The 23,264-nt window shown below is 35.1% G+C and overlaps 2 protein-coding genes across 4 annotated transcripts; one reads left to right on the top strand and one right to left on the bottom strand.

Moving 5' to 3' along the window:
* Positions 1 to 6,002: 6,002 nt before the first annotated feature.
* Positions 6,003 to 14,784, bottom strand: EMB3103 (Pentatricopeptide repeat (PPR) superfamily protein). 3 transcript variants are annotated; one of them, XM_068448169.2, is made up of 11 exons: positions 14,398 to 14,751; positions 13,532 to 13,616; positions 12,795 to 13,058; positions 11,236 to 11,538; positions 10,493 to 10,597; positions 9,744 to 9,843; positions 9,012 to 9,331; positions 7,694 to 7,870; positions 7,484 to 7,612; positions 6,799 to 7,050; positions 6,003 to 6,470 (listed from the first exon to the last, which is right to left on the bottom strand). In XM_068448169.2, exons 1-10 carry the CDS (start codon positions 14,673 to 14,675, stop codon positions 6,817 to 6,819), a joined length of 1,995 nt encoding a protein of 664 aa, XP_068304270.2. In that variant the 5' UTR covers positions 14,676 to 14,751; the 3' UTR covers positions 6,003 to 6,470; positions 6,799 to 6,816. The 3 variants fall into 3 exon arrangements, with proteins under 3 accessions (XP_068304270.2, XP_068304265.2, XP_068304263.2); XM_068448164.2 differs by having other exon boundaries at positions 6,311 to 6,465; XM_068448162.2 differs by lacking the exon at positions 6,003 to 6,470 and having other exon boundaries at positions 6,537 to 7,050; positions 14,398 to 14,784.
* Positions 14,785 to 18,923: 4,139 nt separating this feature from the next.
* On the top strand, positions 18,924 to 22,542 carry LOC137708763 (RNA demethylase ALKBH9B). Its single transcript, XM_068447918.2, has 6 exons — positions 18,924 to 19,294; positions 19,900 to 20,388; positions 20,538 to 20,623; positions 20,702 to 21,012; positions 21,909 to 21,980; positions 22,062 to 22,542. Exons 1-6 carry the CDS (start codon positions 19,144 to 19,146, stop codon positions 22,345 to 22,347), a joined length of 1,395 nt encoding a protein of 464 aa, XP_068304019.2. The 5' UTR covers positions 18,924 to 19,143; the 3' UTR covers positions 22,348 to 22,542.
* The last annotated feature ends 722 nt before the right edge of the window (positions 22,543 to 23,264 follow it).

Raw genomic sequence — 23,264 nt, forward strand, 5'->3', positions numbered from 1 at the left:
TCAAAATCTCTATCATTATTCACAGTTTATGATTCCTTCTTACAATGTCTTATTCAAGGATGTTGTGGGAAATTGATGAGTAAGAGAAAGAATTGTTTAAGCAAGGGGAAGAAATGTTCAATCTCCAGGTGGGCGAAAATGAAATAGAAAAGGAAGAGGATGTAGAACGTAGAAGGAGAGATGATGAAGCAAGAAGCTAAATAGCCTCACATTCCTATCGAGTCATCTAAGCTATGGTTCAGATCTCCAGGCCCACCAGTTCCATAAACATTGATAGAAGTAAGCAACGACAAGGTACAGATCTCTTGGACAATTATTTTGTTCGTAATAGTATTTTCCCTGATATGTACTTTAAACGTCGTTTTAGAATGGAATTATATTTGTTCAACAAAATCATGATTGCTATTTGCAACCATGATTCTTATTTTGTGCAAAATAATGATGTTTTTGGTGTTATGGGTCTCTTTCTTGAGCAAAAAATTACTGCTGCCTTGCGGATGCTTGCATATGGAAAATCTGCAGACCAAGTGTATAAGATAGCGAGGATGGGGAAATCAACCATTCTTGAGTCCCTGATGAGGTTTTGCTCCACAATCAAATCTATCTACACCACAGAGTACCTCCGGAGACCTACTGAGATGGACTTGAAAAGGTTTCTAAAGAAGGACGGGATGCGAGGTTTTCCTAGGATGATTGGAAGCATCGACTGTATACACTAGATTTGGAAAAACTATCAAAATGCATGGTAAGGAGCTTATAGGGATAGAAAATAAGCAAAAAGTATCATTTTGGAGGCGGTGACATCATTTGATACATGGATTTGACATGTTTTTTTAGGTGTTCTGGGAGCTCAAAATGATCTCAATGTCCAATCCCCAGTGTTCAAAGATATCCTGCAAGAAAAAGTATCAAAAGTCACGTATTAGGTCAACTGACATAATTACGACGGGCCATACTACCTAGCAGACGACATTTACCCAAAGTGGTCATCGTTTGTCAAAACAATGTCATGTCCGCGAAGTGCAAAGGAAAAACACTTTGTAAGTTGTCAAAAAGGGTGTAGGAAACATGTGGAGCGTTGTTTTCGTATCCTCCAAGCTCGTTGGACGATTGTCAAGAATGCTGCTAGAATGTTTGATTTAGAATTGATTCGATCCATCATGATGACTTGTATCATTCTTCACAACATTATTGTGGAATATGAGCATGATTATGATGTCATTGATGAATATGAGTCAGACACGATGAACACTTCCAAAACACAAATATATTGTGTTCATCACGCCACCGAAGAACCCATGCAACACGAGTCATTACAAAGGGATGAACGTTACAATGAAATGCTTATTCAACGATATACTTCACTTCAAGACACAAATATTCACAATGCCCGACAAATTGACTTAATAAAGCACCAGTGAGAATTAAAATAAGCTCAAAAAACTTCAGTTCATTTAGTGCGTTTGTTTTTATTTGATGTGTTTGTAATTTTATTTGGTATGTTTATGTAATTTTATTTAGTATGTTTATATAATTTTATTTTGTGTGTTTATGTCCTTTGAATAAAGATTATCTTATTTTAAATAAATTACAAAATTAAATAAATATACTCTTAGTTTAAATAAAGTACTAAATTCAATAAATTGGAAACAACATAAAATACTCTATTCAATAAATAAGAAATTACAACCCAATGTAATAGGAAAATTATGGGCTCTGATTAAAAACAAATTCTCTAGTCTCTCGTGAATGGAAAATCATCACCTAACCAATTTGTGGTGCTAGGACCATCTTTTCTTGCTCTTGTTTCTCTTGCATGTCTCCTTCACACCATGTCTGCTTTCTCCGAATTTCAAAAATATTTAGAATTCGGAGATATCGTCTCTACAGGCTCCTTCATAATGTCACGATCTTGTTGAACCCTTCTTTCTTTTTTAAGTTCTTCCCTTTCTTGCCTAAGTAACTCTCTTTCTCTGTCATTAGCTTGAAATAATCTCTCAGCAGCTATAGCTTTTGCCTCTTCGCTAGGCTCATCAACATCAAATTTAGCCATTTCCCATGCCAAAGTCAATTCACCTTGGTGAGCAAGTTCTTCAATATATTTTGCATAATCATTCTCAGAAGCACTCCATTTTCTCGTTGAAGCCTTCTTACCTTAATGCCAAAACCAAAAACAAAAACAAATCATTCACTTGGTGAAAATGTTGGAATATTGTCAAAGATTGTCCTAAATTCGGAGTTGTGCCTGTCGGTCCAAAAGTTGTCATGAACAGCACTCATCTATACTTTATGCTCAATCATTACTCGCATGTTCATGAAAGCAACACAGAACAAGTGCGAAGCAACCCCTGAACAAGGGTCGGGGTCGACCCGTTATCCAATTAGACCTCAAGGTAAGAAGGCCTCAAAGAGAAAAATGAGTGTGCTTCCAAGAATAATTATGCAAAATATATAGAAGAACTTGATCACCAAGGTGAATTGACTTTAGCACAGGAAATGGCTAAATTTGAGGCACCTAGAGAGGAGGCAAAAACTGCAACTGCTGAGAGATTATTTCAAACTAATAACAGAGAAAAAGAGTTACTTAGGCAAGAAAGAAAAAAGCTTAAAGAAGAAAGAAGGGCTTAACAAGATCGTGACATTATGAAGGTGCATGTAGAGGCGATGTCTCCAAATTCTAAATATTTTTGGAATTCAGAGAAAGCGAACGTAGTGCGAAGGAGGCGTGCAAGAGAAGCGAGAGCAAGAGGAGATGGTCCTAGCACCACAAATTGGTTAGGTGATGATTTTCCATTCACGAGGGACTAGAGAATTTGTTTTTAATCGAAACCCATAATTTTTCAATTACTTTGGGTTGTAATTTCTTATTTATTGAATAGACTATTTTATGCTGTTTCCAATTTATTAAATTTAATGCTTTATTTAAACTAAAAGTATATTTATTTAATTTGGTAATTTATTTAAACTATGAGAATCTTTATTCAAATGACATAAACACAATAAATAAAATTACATAAACATACCAAATAAAATTACAAACACACCAAATAAAAAAAAAACTAACTAAATGAATTTAAAAAACACACCAAATAAAAACACACACACACACACTAAATGAACTTAAGTTTCTTGAGTTTGTTTCAATTATTACTGGTGCTCTATCAAGTCAATTTAACGAGCATTATGAATATTTGCGTCCTGAAGTGAAGTATATCGTTGAATAAACCTTTCATTGTAAGGTCCATCCCGTTGTAATGGTTCATGTTGCACAGGTTCTTCAATGGTGTTATGAGCACAATATATTTGTGTTCTGGAATTGTTTACTATGTCTGACTCATATTTATCAACGACATCATAATTATACTCATATTCCACTATCATATTGTGAAGAAGGATGCACGTCATCATGATGGATCGAAGCGACTCTAAATCAAGCATTCTGGCAACACCCTTGACAATCACTCAACGAGCTTGGAGGATACCAAAACAATGCTCCACATCCTTCCTACACCCCTCTTAACAACTTGTAAAGTGTTTTTCCTTTGCACTTCGCGGACGTGGCACTGTTTTGATAAACGATGATCATCATGGGTAAATACAGTTTGCTAGGTAGTATGGCTCGTAGTACTTATGTCTGTTAACCTAGTACGTGACTCTTGGTGCTTTTCCTTGCAGGACATCGTTGAACACTGGGGATTGGGCAAAGACATTAAGGTAATTTTGAGCTCCCGGAACATAAAAAAAAACATGCTAAATTCATGTATCAAATGATGTCATCACCTCTAAAATGATACTTTTTGCTCATTTTATGTCCCTATAAGCTCCTTGTTATGCACTTGGACAGTTTTTTCAGGTCTAGTGCATACAATCGATGCTTTCAATCATCCCAGGAAAACCTCACATCTCGTCATTCTTCAAAAGCATTTGCAAATCCATCTCAGTAGGTCTTCGGAGGTACTCTGTGGTGTAGATAGATTCGATTGCGGAGCAAAACCTCATCAGAGGCTCAAGATTAGTTGATTTCCCCATCCTTGCTATCTCATCAACTTGGTCTGCAAATGCTCTATATGCAAGCATCTGCAAGGCAATAGTAATTTTTTGCTCAAGAAGGAGACCCATAACACCAAAAGTATCAGTCTTTTGTACAAAGTAAGAATCATGGTTGCAAACAACAATCATGATTTTGTTGAACAAATGTCGTTCTATTCTAAAATGACGTCTAAAGTACGTATCAGGAAATGCACTATTACGCACAAAATAATCGTCCAAGAGATCAATATCTTGTCATTATCTGCTTCTATCAATGTTTGTGGAACGACTAGCCTGGAGATCTAAGTCATAGTTTAGATGACTCGACGGGAATGTGAAGCTCTTTGACTGCTTGCTTCGTCATCTTTCATTCTACGCTCTTCATCCTCTTCCTTTTCCATCTCATTTTCGTCCACCTGGAGATTGAACATTTCTTCCCCTTGCTTAAACAATTATTTCTCTTGCTCACCGATTTCCCACAACATTGTTGAAGAAGACATTGTAAGAAAGAAATATAAACTATGAATAATGATAGAGATTTTGATTTTGGTGTGTGATTTCTTAGTATTAATGGTGGGTTATATAGAGGAAAAAGAAAAGATTATGTTGTAGATAATATCACATGGCATGCCGTTATTCGTTAAAAATCTGATCGAAATTTATCTTTAAAGATTGTAAACAGATTGTGACACGTAACACAACGTGATTGGTTAAATTTGGATTCGAACTTCTAAGTATTTTTCTATGAAGTGTAATTATATCTAGGGTTCTTATGTGAAAATCCCATAAATTTGGATCTTCACATTTTTTGTTTTTTTTTTTTTTTTTTGAGAATAGAAGATAATAAGAAGTATGGATGCAATACAAGAACTTCCCATAAGATCATCCATCCAATGCTACTCTCGTCCAAACTCGTTTAATATCGAAGTTAGAGTAGATTCAATGCATATGATTTTCACATAGAAAATCAGATAAACTAACTTGATAAAAATACAAAGAGAATTGCAAGTAGTGGTTGCGTTTGAGGAACAAACCTGATGCCCCCTGCTACTTCCTCCCCACTCAGAATGGCTCACAACCAGTTTTTGCAATTGCCACACTCCTCTCAGAGCCATCTGCCACGCGTTCATAAATCATTTCAATCAGAAATTTATACCAAAAATTGAAACAAATAATGAGTCGAATTTTGTTAAATACATACAAAAATTTCTAATCACAACAACCCTAACATTATATCATTTCATAAAAAAATTAATAAAAAAAAAAAATTAGTTGTCTACTAACCTTTTTCTCGAAGCTCTGTTACGATGAAGCTTGGAAACCGCGTCGATAATGAGAGAGGAAGTAGGTGGGGGTGAGATTGTGGAGGCGGATATGGCGTCGTGCTTTGGGGTGGTGGTGGACCGGTCGCGGCAGCGCAACGAACAGAGAGAGAAAATGGACAGAGAGCGAGAGAAAGAATCGGAGGAAGACTTGTGTGCGGTGGGCTTCTTACTTTTTTTTATTTTATTTTTTATTTTATCGGTAGAACGATATATTTTACACTAGAATGAATAAGAGAGTTTGACTAAACCACATAATGAGTAACTTAATTTGTTATTGAATTCACCATCTACAAGATTCAAACTTAAAACTTCTCTTACATGTGGAAAGGAATACAATCAGATTATAATACTGAGTAACGGACTTCTTACTTAATTGAAACAATGAGCTTCTTAATTTCTGGTTTCTTAGTTTTGGGCCTTTAAGCCTGCACAGATTGAGCCCACTTAAAATAAACCCCGCCCATTTTATCACTCTGAATTCCCCATCTTTGCCCCGAAGTGTGAATTCTTATGGAAAGTTATGAGCAATGTCATTTGCAATTTATTTATCAAAATGACTTGCAACTTTACCATGAAGATCCTCATCTGTTAAACTGCACACATTTGAAATAAACAATATACGTCGGGTTTTAGGTAAAGATAATTGAGTTTCAGAGAGTAAAATCATATTTCAATTAAAATTGTAACTAGTTTATTTGAAATAATTGTCGCATTTAACTGACATACAATAGGAAGCAGGACAAGAAAATAGCTGAGTACAAGCTCCAGCATCTTGTCCGAACACACATTTGTTCGAATGATGAAGCATACCAATCTGTCTTCCAGCAACCAGAAGAAGCTGGACTTGCAGAGGTTTCAAATTGTCAAGGGCTCTTGTACATGCGGCCACCAAAGTTTTAAGAACTAACACATCCAACTTGGGGCCATTTGTCCTACCATATTCCGAGCAGCTGCGATATGGTCCATATGGATAATCAGTGATCCGCAAGAAACTATTGTTTTTACCAAGGCAGAAGAGAACTTATGCGCCGAATTTCAATAGGGCTCTTCAGCGTTTCTGTATTGATGCTGGTGGAAGGCCAGTGGTTGACGGCATAGTAGATAGTCAAAGCTTTACTACTAGGGAAAATTGGTTAGTTCTGACTCTCCATAGTTCATATTCAGCAGTCAAAGCCTTACTAATTGCCGCTAAGAAAAATAGATTGCGTAAATTTATACAGCCAAAGAATTATGATTGAATTACAGAATCCAATTACATGCATGAAAGGTTATATGGTAAACCTAATTCAATTCTCTCACTGTACAAGGGGTCAGCCAAAACCAGTCAAAGAAGCCGGGGCTCACATATGTGAAGACAACTTATACTAGCAACCAAGCTTCGACCTCAACCAGACATCAACCAGCATATTGCACTTCACAAGTGTTGAGCTAGGATGGAATATACCTGGTATTTCCACAGATTTCAAACTCTTTTCTCCTTCTCGCGAGATTTTGAAGCTTTTGAAATCATATGCTGCTTTGAGAGTATCTCCGCAATCTGTTGGCGACCAAACAAGTGAGAGCTTTTCAGTATCAGGTTTCTTGTAGCTGAATCAGCAACATAACCTTGTCCTGGCATCCACTGTAGCATTTGAAAAAGCATGTCCTTCTTCTCAGGGAGTGAAACATAGCGAGATATGGCCATCTGAAATAGTCCCTGTGCAATGAAGGAATGAAACTGAGCAGTGACTTCAAAAGGTAAAATCTGCAACAGAAGAGGTGTAAAGCTTCCGTTGAGGATTTTATATCCATTGCAGATTTCATTGCTTATGTACATTTTCCCCACAACTTGGTATATCCATTGTTACCCCGCCCATCTACTGGGTGTTCACTGTTTCTCTCTTTAAGGAATATTGTCCTCACTTATTATATACTAAAAAAAAAATATTAGGTAGATCCAAAACAGTAGATGGAATAAAATCCACCATAAAATCACTCCCTTCCCGAAGGGAAAGATACAGGGCTTGATGGCTCCCACATACAACCATAAATTTCTCCATGACCGCCTAGTATCTGATAGTCTGAAGCAAGTTGCTTATATAAAAGTATAAAATTTCTGAAGAAACTTATTGACACCCATGAAAGTTTACCTGATCTATCTTGCAGCCAGAAGCATCAACTGCCTTCAAAACATCATTTATCAAGTTGATGTTTCCCAACTTCATAAAGGCAGTTGCAAACTTTTTAATAGCAGGCTTAGAAATTAACCCTGCATTGTCCTGACCAGAAAAGAAAAAAGTAATTACAAGAGTCGTAAGATACGCATTGAAGAAACGTATCTTTCAAATTACATTGCTCACCTTGACTACTACATACGCATCTCTGAGAAGCTGTCCTGCTACTAGAATGTGCAGAATCTTCTCATGAAGGGCCTTGCACATTGTCCGCTTGCTATATCTCAGCATATTGTAAACAGAGTATGCTTCTGAATATGCTCTTATCTTACCAAGAAGAAACATTAAGGAGGAACACAACTCCTGAAATATAAGATACCACCAATATTTCAAAACTCAAGGTTCTTGCATAATCTTTGCTCCACAGAGCATTCTGATGTTATACTTTCGAAGAAAACAAAAACAATGTTTCAGAATCTCCTTGTATGTATTTGTGCATGTATTTTGTGCATCATGTATGTGTGTAAATACAAAGAAAACACTTATGGACAAGGATCAGAATCGTGATAAACCCTCACTAGCCATTGGATCAGAATTGCGATAAACCCTCACTAGCCATTGGATCAAATCTAGAAGATCATATCCAATCTCCATAAAGTAGTAATTTGTTAGTTTTGGATCCAACAGTCTGTTAGCATGTAAGCCATATGCCAATATACCATATATGCTAGCTTAAAGGCTAAAATAGTGTTGCCTTATGATTGTAGGGGCATTGCACAATACAGTTAGTGATGTGTGGTGGTAATAATGATGAAAAATGATACAAAATTTTCTTAACAACTTCAATACTAGTAAATAATTATATATTCCTAAAAGGATTAATTTATTGCAACTTCAAATTTTTATGACTAATTTTAAATATAAAACAACAGTATCATATAGGGAGCAAGAAATAAGCTAAAAAGGTAATAAATATTTGAAACACCAATCCTCAAGCTCCTTGTTTAAGGAACTCTATTCGGTGCAAATTTACAAACTACAAATATGAGAAGCATAAAAAGAATATAATAGACTAGAAGTCTACTATAAGGAAAGAACCCTATTAAATTAAGCTTGAAACTCTTTAAGGCAAACATTTACCGGGTGTCTTTTAGGCAAACTCTTTTAGGCAAATATTAGTGTTCACACAAAATAACAAATACTAAGCCCCAAAGCCCTGCAGCCTATGCATAATGATAGTTCCAACACTAAGCCTTCCCTACTTGTTTTTAGTTATTTCGAGAGCATTTTTTTCTTCAATCTATGAGAGGCCCACCGGGCCTATTCAATAGACAATATAATAATTGCATAAGTGACAACATGTACCGTATATTTCCATTGACTCATACATTTTAGAGGCAAGTAAATTGACAAAGGATAGTCTGCAAAGAATTCCTACAGTTGCGGAAACTAAATTCGCTTAGTTCAACAAGTATAATCAAGAAGATGCATCTTGGAAGAATACCTCATCTGGTTGGTGGCCCTTCTTGTGCATGTCCTCTATGGTCTGATAAGCAAGCAGGTATAACTTCTCCTTACAGAAGTATTTTATGAGGATATGGAAGGTATTATAATCAGGAGTGATTTTTAATTCATCCATTTTTCTCATCATTTCCATTACACTATCCATATCGCCTGCTCTGCAATAGGCACAGATCATTGTATTCAACATAACTAAATCATATCTATCATGGGTTCCTTCAAAATCCTTAGCCAGCTGCTTTGCATCTTCCAGAAGCCCACCTCGGCAGAAAGCTGAAATCATGATACTGTAAGAATAGCCATCTGCAAGTGGGAAGAAAAGAAAATCCAAAAAATTTCAGTTGTAAAGATAGAAACTTAAACTTCTGTTAGTAAGAAAAATCCTACAAGAAATACAGAGTTCAGTGCAAGTATCTACCAAAACTCCAAAAACATCCATACTTTTTTCAGACTGTCACTTATTTTTTTGGAAAAACGATTCATGCACAAGTTTTATGTTACTTAAGGTAATTTAAGAGCTCCTATCTTGTTTTACATGACATTTGTGAAGACCCTTGCCACTAATAGCTTGGTTGAGAACATATACGTATGCTTTTGAAGACACAAAATGCATAATTACGCTTCCAGTAGGCTTTTAGTGCCTCATGTGTGCAATACAATACTATGCATATCTTGAGTACAGAAAAGTTTGAGAATTTGTCTCTCTAAAACTTACCTGATCGAACGGCCTTCTCCTTCATTTCATGAAAAACCAACTTAGCTTCATGTATACGCCCAGCCTTAGCAAGGGAATCCATCAATAAACAGTACGGCATCTATAAATAAGTCATAGCCGCAAATGTAAGAAGACAACAAAATAAATAAATCAAGTTCCTAGAATTAACACATAATAGCTGGAGTGTCAGATTGTGGTGGTCAGTGGTCCACAATGTGGCACGCAAACAACACATTAGTGTAAACAAAATAATCATTACAAGGTATTTTTACTAATTCAGCAAACACAAGATGTTAGGATTAAGACACAGAAAGATCATTCCAAGAGAATACCACAAAGCATTTTACTCAATGTGTTTCATGACATACTTAAGGGAATGACTCAAGGGATAAAAATCAATCAGATAAAAGTTAATACCATCTGTGCAAGCAAGCAAACAAAGGTTTCAGATGATAACTACAAAATCAAACCCCTATAAATTGTATCTATGGTATCAAAACCTTACAAATGGTATCTACAAGGATTCATGGTATTTCATTGTCAAACCACATTGTTGCCCTGAATTTGTTTTTGTGACTTTCTTATTTAATTTATTAGATTGTCTGGTGCAAATTATATAATTTTGACAATCTATAAGCTACTCTATTTGGCTCTAAAGCACTTCTTCCATAGAGAAAACCATTGCAGGGCAAAGTCACAACATCATATCCTTTTAAACTAATGAAGTTAGATGAAAAGTCCTCGTGTACCTCATCTTCAGCATAACCCAAAGCTTCCAGTTCACCTAATAGCTCTCTTGATTTTTCGAACAGCCCCCCTCTGACATAAACCTTCAATAAAGTTGTCAAAATAACCTGCAAGCGTTTGCAGTAGGAGCAGAAGATATAATCACTAAATTCTCTGAAGTACACAAAAATTAGCAGAAAATAAGTTCTAAGCTTGCACCTTTGCATAAAATAAGTACTACTCTTATTTTATCTTTACCAACCAAGCATTTACAGATCTGCAAGCTAATACTAAATAACCAATATGTTGAGAAGCATGAAGACCAAATGAAGAGTACGTAGGTGAAGACAAAATTGTAGACTGATGAGTGATTAATCAAAATTTTCATGTATAATTTTTTTATAGGAGGAATTTTTACATAAAACTGTGAAGTTGCAATACAAAGTAACAGAGTGAATGAGTTACTATAATCTACTATGCACGCTCATTTCCAGCTAGAACCAAAAAGATTAAGACCTGTAACACTGTCAATCAGGGTACTGCTTTTTCAGGGTTTAAGTAATACTTTTAGTGATCAAGATTGGACCTGATTCTGTATTTGGTGCAACCAAAATGTAGCCATCTCCAACCATGCGTATGTGTTATATGACCTAGTCTTACATCCTTTAGTGTAGAACTCTTACAACTAGAGATATCAGTGACAGAAGTAACTACTAATGAACTTCAGAATGAGGTAATCATGTATAGCAGTTAAACATGAACAAACCTTATTTGGTACTAACCCTACAGATTTCATATCTTGAACCAAAGCATCAGCCTCCTTGTAGTTCCCTCTCATAGAGTACGCATTAAGCAAAGAGCTGTAGTGGTAGACATTTGGTGAATGACCCTCATCCTTCATCTTCTTAAAATAACCTTCTGCTTCCTCCAATTTATTATTAGATGCACAGACAGCTAAAAGTGTACCATAAATTACACTGTCCATCTGCAGCTCATTACACTGCAATTCTTGAACAAATTCTAATGCCTTATTATAACCATTTTTGAGTTTGCTGCAACCTGCAAGCAGCTAATATAATAGTAGATTAATAGTAATGCAGGTCAAATATATGAATAAGCAATTTAGTATTGAACAGGTTTTAATTATCAGAAAAACAAACGGATGATCAGAAAATTAACATGTATTGTTGCTAGCTGGCATTAGACGTTTCTTATTTTGTTTATGAAATTAATGTAGTCATATGTTAATCATGACAGCTCACAATCTTTCAAGTTTCTCTTAGAAAATTTATTAATAAGTGTACTTCATATAAAGTAAGAATTAGGAAATGTCACTGGGAAAGCTTTTATACTTTTGTCTATCACAATATACTAGTAAATCATATAACAATTTCACTTGAAGAAACAAAGATCTACTCCGAAAATTAACATGTATTGTATAAGTTATTAAGTTGTTGATTTTTTATATTTCGTTCATTTACGATAACTGCTAGTTTATATTTTGAGTTTTAATGATACTTTTTTTTGTCAGGAACAGACCTATTCATTAATGATAAAAGTAAAAAAAAAGACAGTACAAAAGTGGTGAACAAGAAATCCACTTCAGGGAAAAAATAAATAAGGAATCTACATCAACAATTCTATCCTAAAGAAGTTGCATCAAGACAACCACATCATTTCCAGAAAACTACCTAATAAATGTTGTCAAATCTGATACAATAAAGGATAGCTCTCTAAACTTTGAAGCTACATCTGCCCACAGAAAAAAACCCAAAAACACACCCTCTCCCATAAATGCTCCATCTCCTTCCCAAGCACATTCTCAAAGAACCTCTGTATTGCTTCCAATTCATTAAACCCAGAAAATTTCCATCTCAACACATCTCTCCAGACCTCTCCACCAAAAAAAATTCGTTGCGTAATGTACTGCAGTCTGCAGGACTCTGGAATAGCACAACATAAGCATTTCTCTTTAAGTAAGCAAGGCCACAAAGAACAAGCCACTGGGAAATTAGTTAAAATGAATCATAACCACAATCACTATGTGTTAATGTTATTCTTACTCAATGCAATTTTGGATGAGAACTCCTTATCCATAAATAGTTCTCTTGCTTTAATAATTTTCATTTTTACGTAGCGTCGTCAGCCAAGGACAATTATGATTTCCCAGTAAAACAGTATTTTAATTTTCAATTCTTATCATTGAATTCACTCCTTGATCAAAGATTCAGCACATATCCTCTGTATGTTATCATTTTTTAAGAAAAAACTTTTGTTTTGAAATGCCAAGAAAAGCAACATTGCATGATACATTGAAATGCATACCGTACTATATGTGACAGCATCTGGCGTTAAACCATTCTGCTTCATCTGGTCAAATAACTTAAAGCTGACATCAAACTTGCCACTCCTGATCAGACTACCAAGAACAGAATTGCATATGTGAACATTCTTTTTGGTTGATTCATCTTGAATGTTATTGTATATTTCTAATGTTTTCACAGGATTGAGGCTCTTTCCCATGAACTTTATATAGCTGCTATAGGATGATGCACTGACTTTTTCATTCTGTAGCATCCATTCAAAGAGCTGTAACAATTGCAAATTTATTCTAATATCAAAAACTGGAAAGAGAAACTCAATAATTTTAGGTACAACATTCAAAGACAAAAAGGACGACAACATATATGTTTAACAGTAGCATGTACACACGACTGGAGAGAGGGAGTGAGAGGAAAACCACCCACATGCTTTTTCTTAGCACACTACTTTCTTAGCACACTATTGGAGACATAAGGAATGAAAACTGAATATAAACTGCACGATCGAAAAGCTTAGCAACACACACAAGTACACTAAAACAGCATACATTACTTGAAAGAAATCATGAAACCAAAAAGAAGTCCGGAAGGCTTTTGCAATCTGATATTGTTGTTAAATAAATATTAAATGTTAAACAGAAATAAATAAATAAATAAAACAGATTGAACCAAACATAAAATATTCACTTACAAAATATAATAATTATAATAGTAACATTTAGATTCTCAGAGTCATAGCACCTGGGAAAGATCATGCCATCTTTTCTTCGTCCCCAAATGGCGTATAATGGCATTCAAGTCTTGAACCGTCAAACTCCCACCTAATCTGAGGGGGGAAATTAATGTCAGTAACACTGCATAACCAGAATAGATGATTCACGGTTCAAAAAGATTACTTCATGATCGAAGGAATCAAGTTACACAATCACAAAAAAAGATATTTTGGTATTGTGAACGAATCTAAAATAAAAATAAATCAAAGAATTGCAGATAATCCCGGTAGCATTATTAAGAAACAAAATGCAACGGTAAAGATGAAAAATGAAAATTGGATGACATGAACATGAACATGAAAATTAACAGATCATTTGGGGAAAATTAACTATCTCCTAAAATAATGACTGCCTATTATTTTCGGCAAAGTGTACGGTCTCCATAACACCAGCTAAGTATAATCTGAATGATGTCAGATGAAAAATGAAAAAATAAATTATTTTCGAGAAAACAAAAAGATAAACACTTCATTCCATACAGCACAAGCATCAAAGACAACCAAAAGAAAGATAATGGAACAGCACAATGCAGGCCCTTTTTACAAAACCCATTTCGAGTTTCAATTGAAAAAACTTAGCTCATGAAACAAATACTGTAAACATATAAAAAAAAGACAAGGATGAAACAAAATACAGGATATTATAACACCCAACTCACTCCATTACTTGCAATTCAAACAAAACAATGTAACAGTCAAATTTCGCTACGGACTCAAAACCAATATACATGTAAAAGTCATCATTCACTTGGAAAAACAAAAGAATTCAAGAAAAAAAATGTGCAGAAATGGGGCAAAAAATGAACTTATCCAAAAGAAAATTGCAGAGAAGGACCTTGTGAGAGCGGAGCCCAAGTCGGAGGAGTCTTGGACTTGAACAATTGCAGACTGTCTGGCTAAGTAGTGCTTGGAGTGACGCTTCGGGGCCCTGTTACTGCCATTGTTGGGAACCTCCGCGACACGAGTTGTGGCACAACAGAGATGAGAATTCTTGGCTCTTGCGCTCCTCCATAGAGTCGGAGAGAGAATGGAAAGAGAAGAAATGGGCGATGAGGGGCCGCAGAGGACGTGCTGAACACCGCCGGCGACGCCCTGTACCGACGTCACCTCCATTTTTCACTTTTTGAGGAACTGATGGAAATGGAAATTGAATTGAAGGGACGAGTGTAGAGTTTGTCTGAGTTGGTATTTTTCCAAGGGAAAGATAATATTTTTTGGAAAATCTTTAAGGAAAGGAATTCTATTTTTTTATAAAAATGGGAATTCCTTGTGGGCAAGACATCCAGACTTACAAAATACATGGTTTGGATCATTAAAATTCAATGTAGAGTAAGTCCTGCACCTAATTCCTATTTTTTGAAAAAAAAAAGAGGACCCCTCTGCAATGGCTTGAATATTTTTTTAGTAATGAGACTAAATTTGTAAATAAATTTGTTTAATTAAATGACATGTAAATCTATGAATGGATTATTATTTTAAGTGTTAACGTATTTATTTTTTATTAGTGCCATATTATTTAATTTACAAATATAATCTACCAAACATTACTTATATTTTTTACCTATTTTTTTCTATCCATTGAAGCTCAATTGTTTTCCCATTTTATTGCTGAAATTCAAAAACTGTTATTTTGCCAATAGAACTCGATTCTCGTTCTACTTTGTCCTTTCATGCTATTTTATTTAAAAAATTTCGTTAATGTACTGATATTACATCAGTCTCAAAGTACGAATGAGACATACTTAATGAATTTCTAGAGTTTGAATAAGGTACTATTGATTTCATTAATATCAAGCAGGACTTTCTTAATGGGCATTCGAGAAGAAGCTGAGGAATTCGATCTTCAGCTAATGGTGGTGATGCATGAGCATCTAGAAGGTTCCTAAAATGTTTAGGTGTGCTAGCTGGTTGGCATAAGGTCTGGGGTGTTTTGATTTAGGTCGAAAAAATTTGAGTTGTTATTAGATATAGCCCGGTGTGATATTTTTCTACTTTAATTAAATTTATTTAAATAAATTTCTTGATTTAGACATTTTTATTCACATTTTTAATTTAAATATTTAAATATAAAGATCTAACCACTTTTCTAAAAAATTGTTAAAAAAATTTATATGACATCATATATGATACCTACATCATAGATTGATTAAATACATATAACATGAAAGTAGAAGTACGAAAATAAATAAAACTTAAGCTACCTATCATCCATGAAAATTTGTTTGGAGAAATCTAATCATCATATATTTATAAACTCATACTAATATAGAGCCAACAACATAAATCAATTGGCACACTTAACATGTGATGGAGGTAGAAGACAACTTGAGATTCGAATTGGGGTAGGAAAAGCAATATATAATTCTTATATTTAACCCTAAATTAAGTAAATTAATCCTATAAATAAGAGATAACATTTATCATAATTTAATAAACAGATAATAAAAGTAAGATGATGTGGATAATCAATGAACATACATAATCCAACAAAGTGACTAAACTTAGTATAGATTAAAGACTTACAAAATTGAACTTATATCAAGTTTACTCAAGTCATAATAAGAACTATTATTAGCATTTAAAAATTTTCATTTCGCACTCCTCACAAAACTTATGTTTGCTTCTAAATATAGAATGTTTGGAGTGCAAAATAAGAATGTCAGGGTACCAATAACAATTCCCAGTCATAGTGGGCAAAAAATTAAATGGGTAAGTTATAGTTGGAATGGGATTTCTTATGAGTGAATAGAGTTATACGCATTATATTGTCTTATTTCCACACTCACCTAATATTCTCACTTTCTACAAAAAAAAAAAAAGAGTCAAAAAAATATATAAACTCTTCCTCCACCCGCCAGTTTTCCCAAAGTAAACCTAATTTTTTTTTCTTTAATTTTCCTTGCTTTAAAAAGGTTATTATAATTTAAAAAACAATTATCATCAAACAAAATTACCCTAGCAGCCCCCTCCCGAAAAAACCAAAATCAAATTACGATCGTAGCACCACCACGTCACCAAAACTACTCAGGTATACAATCTTTTTCGTTACCAATTTAAATTCAGACAACACAAGAGAGACGACGTCGCCGTCCTAGTAGCTAGGTCTTCCTCCTCGACCCTTTGTTTTTCGGGTTCAAGCCTTCGTCCTCCCATTTGAGTAGATTAATATAGAATATCCAATAAGATCTATACAATATTATCTATGTACAATTGTATTACTCTTTTTTTAACAGATCTACACTATTAAGGTGGGGGAGTGGGTTAATCCTCATAATGGCTTAAAATAATGTGGTTCAAATTCATCTTTGGGAATGACCAAACCTAAGACCTCCACTTATAAATGAAGAGGAATACCACCACTTAGCACTATGATTTAGTGGTATTCCTCTTCACTGGTAAGTGAGAGGTCTTAGGTTCGATTCTCTCCAAAAGCAAATTTAAATTATATTATTGGTAGCCCATTATGAGGCTAAGACCACCCCCTCCCTTTAGTGTAGATAATATCAATTGTTCAAAAAAAAAATGAAGAGGAATACCACTACAATATAGTACTAAATGGCTACAATTGTATTACTTGAAGGCAAGTATTGTTGGTTTTTGTGCGCACAATTGGAATTAATTTAACTTGTATAATTAAATACAAAACAACAAATAATAAATAAATATACAATATGTTATCCTCAATTAATGTAGTCAATTCATGTCTCCACAATCACCCTGATGCATCTCATGTTGAGTTCTTACAAACATCGCTTGATCAACAAGTACTTCACCCCAAGATTTATGAGATAGATCTTCAAGTGGCTTCGAGAGATATCTTCTTTTATTAACAATTCTCAGAAGGCGATAAAATCCTTATTGCTCATTCATACATCTCCACTATTTGGCAAGTATAATCCTATTGGGTACAGAGAAGCAGTGAGGGCTTTTGAGAGGAAATCAAAGTTCATATTTATAAGCACAAGGGATCGATGATGCCTTAGTTCAGAGAACTTAAAAACTACAATCTAAAGCTTTATAATTTTTTGACATGTGGTAAACATCTATACGTTTAACGTAGTCAATGTTCAATGAACTTGTTCAACAGATAAGCACCTGTAGATCCACCATGCATCTATTTCACATAGCACAAGACCATCTATAACACATAGCATAAGACCATGTTAACCTTAATGCAATATACAACGGCCTTTCCAGATAGTCACTTCCAAACTGCTAGGAACTTTGTTTAGGGACTAAGTGACTATGAAATACAAGTTTTAATGCTCTAACCTCGTTTACAACATTGCTTCCATACCTTAAATCTCATGGACTCTTTTATTAGTATATTATCTCTATAATATAAAGCCAAACTCATAAATGAATTAATCTTGCATTATTATTAATTATTTGTTACCCATTTTGGCCGAGAAGTCTTTTAAAATATCTCATAAGCAATTGAACTACCCAACGAGTAGCCAAAACAAAAGAGGTTTTAGGGCGCAACTCTAACAATCTCCCAGTTGCACGAAAGCCAATAGTCACCATGACGCACTCCAAAACTATTCAAGCTACTTATGTGTTATCTCGTTAGTAATGGGTTCGTTATGTTCTTCTGCAATGTTAACTCTTTAAACTTGAACCTTCTTTTTCTTCTTCACAGATTCTCTAATCTTGTGACAGAGCTTTTTGATTTTTGTTTGAACGATTCATGAAACTGTAGTTCCTTGACTTGAGCTAATACCCCATTGTAATCACCTAATAACGACATTATTGATCTAATGATAGAAACATATACAAGTTTAATGATAAACTTCTTTATTCAAAACAGCCTATCAATTAGCATTTGAAGCAAAATAATATTATGTTACTCAGGTGGAGAGCATAATCCACTTCTCCATATCGTTTATCCAACTCACAACTCTTTCATTCAAAATGAAAACACATATTTATGTGAATCTACACTTTGTAGATTCAATGTGGTTGAAATCAATATAGCCTTCCACAAGCAATTTCCGTTCAATGCTTCCTCCATATATAAACATCATATCCTTAGATCTTCCCAAATACGTAAGTATCATGTGTTTTATCGGTTAGATTTAATTTTCACAACTACTGTATTCTTTATTTTCAGTCTTAACTAAAGAAATATTACTTTGTACGTGTAATAAGGAAATGAAAAGGTGACGTCCGCGACAAAACGTGGTTCATGTAGTGGTGGAGGGTCCTTAAAACTTTAACGCGGCATGGCCTACAAGGGCGATTTTTCTTGGATACCAATTATTTTTGGCCGTCCGACGCGATCCAGCGGCTCAAATTCATCACCGGTTGACCGGTTAATTTAACCGGTTTAAGAGAGAGAGAGAGTAGCCGAGTAGAAGAAGAGAGCAAGTTTCACGTACACTTATTTATTTTAAATCTCTCTCAAAACGACCATGACAAGCTTGACCTCGACTTTTTCGAAGTCGTCGTGTTTGTGTTTTTAACTACTTTAGTTCAGTCAGTCTTCTATCTTTTTGTGTTTTATTTATTTTTGCGTACATCTCTCTCTCTAAAATTCTCTCTCTCTCTCTCTCTCTCTCTCCTCTGAGGAGTTTGAGTGATGGCGATGATGATGGAGGATGGCCATGGCCAAGATTTGAGGAGCTTGGCGAGGACTTTAGAACGCGACCAAATTCTGGAAGTTTTGTCAGGCGGGTTTTGCTGCAGCTGCCAGCTCCTTTTGGAGAGTCGAATTCGCACCCTCCTCAACAGTAAGAAATATAGATTACAGACACCTTTTACTTCTTTTTTTTTTTTTTTTTTTTTTCTTCCTTTTGAATTTTGGAAATTTATTGTGTTTGATATTGTCGAATCCTTGGTGTTTCATGAGTAGGGTTTAATTGATTGTGTATTATTATTATTATTTTTTTTACTGACGATAGCGTTAATGGGTTAAATGATTAAATGTTATCGGAAATATGCATTATTACTTTTTGCCGCAGTAAAGCACCATCTACGTGTATTATCATACTTTATCTCTTAGAATTGCTTAAGCTCATGATCAGGTTTCTATTTTTAATTAATATGTTTTGTTTTAAGTTTATTATTCCTTGCCTTCACACTCTAACAAGCAGATGCCTTTTACTATCTTTTTGCTTTTTGTTTAAGTCCTGAATAATTTTACCAAAAACTAATAAGTGCCATACAACAATAAAAGTATTTTGTCACCAGTTAGGGGGGGAAATGTTAAGGCATGCTAATTAATCCATGTGGGATCGTATATGATTGCACAGATATGTTATTATTAACCAATTAACCCTTAAAGGAAAACCAATTAATCATTTCCTGTTTTTTTTTTTAAATTTTACGTACGCAGAAAAAGTTGGTGAGGAGGTATCTTTTTCCAGTGATGATGATAATAGTTCTGCACAATTGAAGTCCATGGATGCACAAACCCCTTCACCATGCCAGTGTGTGGACGAACCAATTGTGCCGTCCTCAGAGAATGCTACGGAGTCATTCGATAAAATGCTTGACCAGCAAGAGTGCACTCCAATCCAAACACCTTATCATACAACTCCTGTCCACTCATCAAACCAAATAGAGTGCACGTCTAATTCATCTTCTCCGATGTTATTCGCTGGTGCAAAAAGTGGAGATTCCTCGGAGGATCCAAACGAGCATAACCGAGTATTACAAGTTCGGAGACAGAACTTCGTCCACATTGAGTATATACATGGCAGACGAATAAATGTCTTACAGGGCCTAGAGCTACATCCTCGGGTTTTTGATGCCGAGGAGCAGAAGCAAATTATCGAGTGTGTCTACAATTTACAACGTATGGGGAAAAGTGGACAACTTAAAGGTATAGGAGCATAAACTCTCTTTCTCATTCTTCTTTGCTTAAGCTACCCTCAGAAAAGATACCAAAGCATGTTGCTGAGATTGGTTAAGATACATGTGAAATAGAATGAGTAAGATGTCTGCAACTAATTATCGTTTTATATCTCACAGAGCGAACATATAGCGAACCTAGAAAGTGGATGCGTGGTAAAGGACGTGTGACAATACAATTTGGTTGTTGTTACAATTATGCAGTGGTACTTCTACTTTCCTTTTCCCTGACTTAATTGAAAAGGCAAGGTACGTCGATAACCTTACTCTCTGTAAAATTACAGGATAAGAAAGGGAACGCGCCAGGTATTGTTAGAGATGAAGATGTTGATCCTTTACCTCCTTTGTTCAAGCAAATGATAAACAGGATGGTTCGTTGGCGTATATTACCTTCATCATGCATCCCGGACAGCTGCATTGTGAATATTTATGATGAAGGGGACTGCATTCCTCCTCATATTGACCACCATGATTTTGTTAGACCGTTTTGCACGGTTTCACTTTTGGCCGAATGCAACATACTTTTCGGTTCAAATCTAAAGGTTGTAGGACCAGGAGAATTTTCAGGACCTTATTCTATACGTTTGCCTGTCGGGTATGCTTTCTGTACCGCTTCTTTGTTCAGTTGATCACTTATGTTCTGATTGTTTAGTTTCGTTGTTACTCTCTCAAATGCCCCTTATTGTTGAAATTGATCCTCAGTTATCAGTCAAATAATATATTCATGTTAGAGCTAGAGAAAAATTGTACGGTGATAAACAGGTTTAGAGAAGTGTATCGTTGTCACTCAATCTTCTAGTTTTAATAAGATATAAGGTAAAAGAAATAGATACAAGGCACATTAGTAATAAAAAATGGGAGCTTTTTGACTGCCCAACATTCCGTGCCATAAAGCATCGCTGTCCTATAAAATGTAGGGAAGTTGAAGTAGTAAATTTATATTTATCTAAGTTAATAAACAGACAATTGATGAAACGATAAAGAGATATAACACTTTGTTAATGAATAACACGATTTTAAGCAGAAGACATGATGTCGAGTGAAAATCAAAGCTATTTACTAAGAATGAAACACGAAGAAATGAGATTTTGTGAAGACTTAAATTCACAATGCCGGCCAAAATCTGATTCTTTCACACAAAGTCTCCACACCTTCCCTATAAGTTACAACTGCAGAATATCCTTCGATCTCTCTTGCTCTGAACCAAATCAAAAGTGTCAGCCCTACTGCGAGCAAAAATTATGCAAGGATACATATATGCATCAGAAGAGATGAACTTTAGCGGAATTTTGATTTATGTTTTTTGGTTCCAAAACGAAGTGGTGTTAAAGGTTTTTAAATTTTGATAGACTATCGCTTTGTATGAGTACTATCTGAGACTGTTTTACATAGTTTGTTGTATTACTGATATAGAATGGCCTTGTAATGTTAAGCATTGCTGATGCCTTGTTTTCTAAGTAATTATTCAATTTAACGCGTAATGATCTGCAGATCGGTGCTTCTTCTAAATGGTAATGCAGCTAACGTTGCTAAGCATTGCATACCTGGTGTTCCAGCAAGAAGGTAACCTACCGCATTCCCCATTCGGTACAACCATTTTCTAACGTGTATTTCCCGATTGGTCACACTCTGTTATGGTTGCAGGATTTCGATTACTTTCAGAAAAATGGATAGTAGCAAGCTACCGCACAATTTTTTCCATGATCCCGAGCTTCAGGGAAGTAAACCTTACGCTGTTTCTCCATTTGTCAAATCAAAAACCCAGCAAGATCAACGAGAGAAGCATTATTCCTATCTTCCTAGACGCAACCGTGGTGAATTCGAGAACGCTAAGAAGCGGAACCGCAACTCTTTTCTTCTTGAGAAAGATGAGTTTTCTCCACCTGGTAGATTCAGTTCTGGGAAGAGACGGATATTCAACAGACGGTGAGTTATAGTTTTGATTACTCGTTTCTTTTTTTAGATGCATGTAATTGTAGCGCTTGATTTATTGTATCGGTTAGAATAATTAAATCGTGTGTTTTCGAGTCATCGTTGTGTATCCTTCAATAAACTCTCTGTATTTTTCAGTAAACTCTTTGTATCCCTTATTCTAGCTTCATAAAAGTTTGGCAATTGAGGTTTACACTGTTGTGAGAAGTAGTACGACAACAACAACAACAATAAAGTTTTATCTCACTAAGTTGGGTCGGTTGTATCAATTTTAGAACGTCAGTGCATCTTGCATTAAGTCTAGCTCTAAGTATTTATGTCCTTTCTTAGGTTTTCTTTTCAAATCTTCTGTTAGCTTCAAATACGTTATATATTTCTGCTGGAAAGAATTGGAGAGTATGTTATTGACTGCTTGTGGTGCATTGACTCGTCCGCCTTGCATTTGGGTCTCAGGCGACCCGAATTTGGGGCTCAATAACAAAAAATACTTACCGCCGCCTATGCCACGTCGCTCTTCGACAAAGAGATTTAGATTTTGTAGATGGAGGAGTGATCTTACATGGGCGGTATAATTTTGCAATTGAGAAACGCCACAAATTGAAGAAATTTTTGCGTGTGCCGAGAACACGATTCAGTACATCAAGTATCATAATATTGGTTGAATAAATTTTTTTTTTTAAAGTTTTCAACCAACTGTATTACTACACTTGATGTGTCAGACTGTGTTTCGACGGAGTGAAAAATCTCTTCATAAACTGAAGAAATTTTTTATTGTGACCGGGATACGGATGATACATCACGTGTTTTTATATAAGTGGTGAAAAATTATATTTTTTAAGTTATTAACTTTTTAACGCACATCTCTCACCAATTGTATAATGACATATGATGTACTACTCCGTGTTCCGATCGCAT

Source organism: Pyrus communis, chromosome 15 (genome assembly GCF_041283825.1).
Source record: "Pyrus communis isolate YQ-2024b chromosome 15, ASM4128382v1, whole genome shotgun sequence".
In the NCBI taxonomy this organism is placed as follows: Eukaryota; Viridiplantae; Streptophyta; class Magnoliopsida; order Rosales; family Rosaceae; genus Pyrus; species Pyrus communis.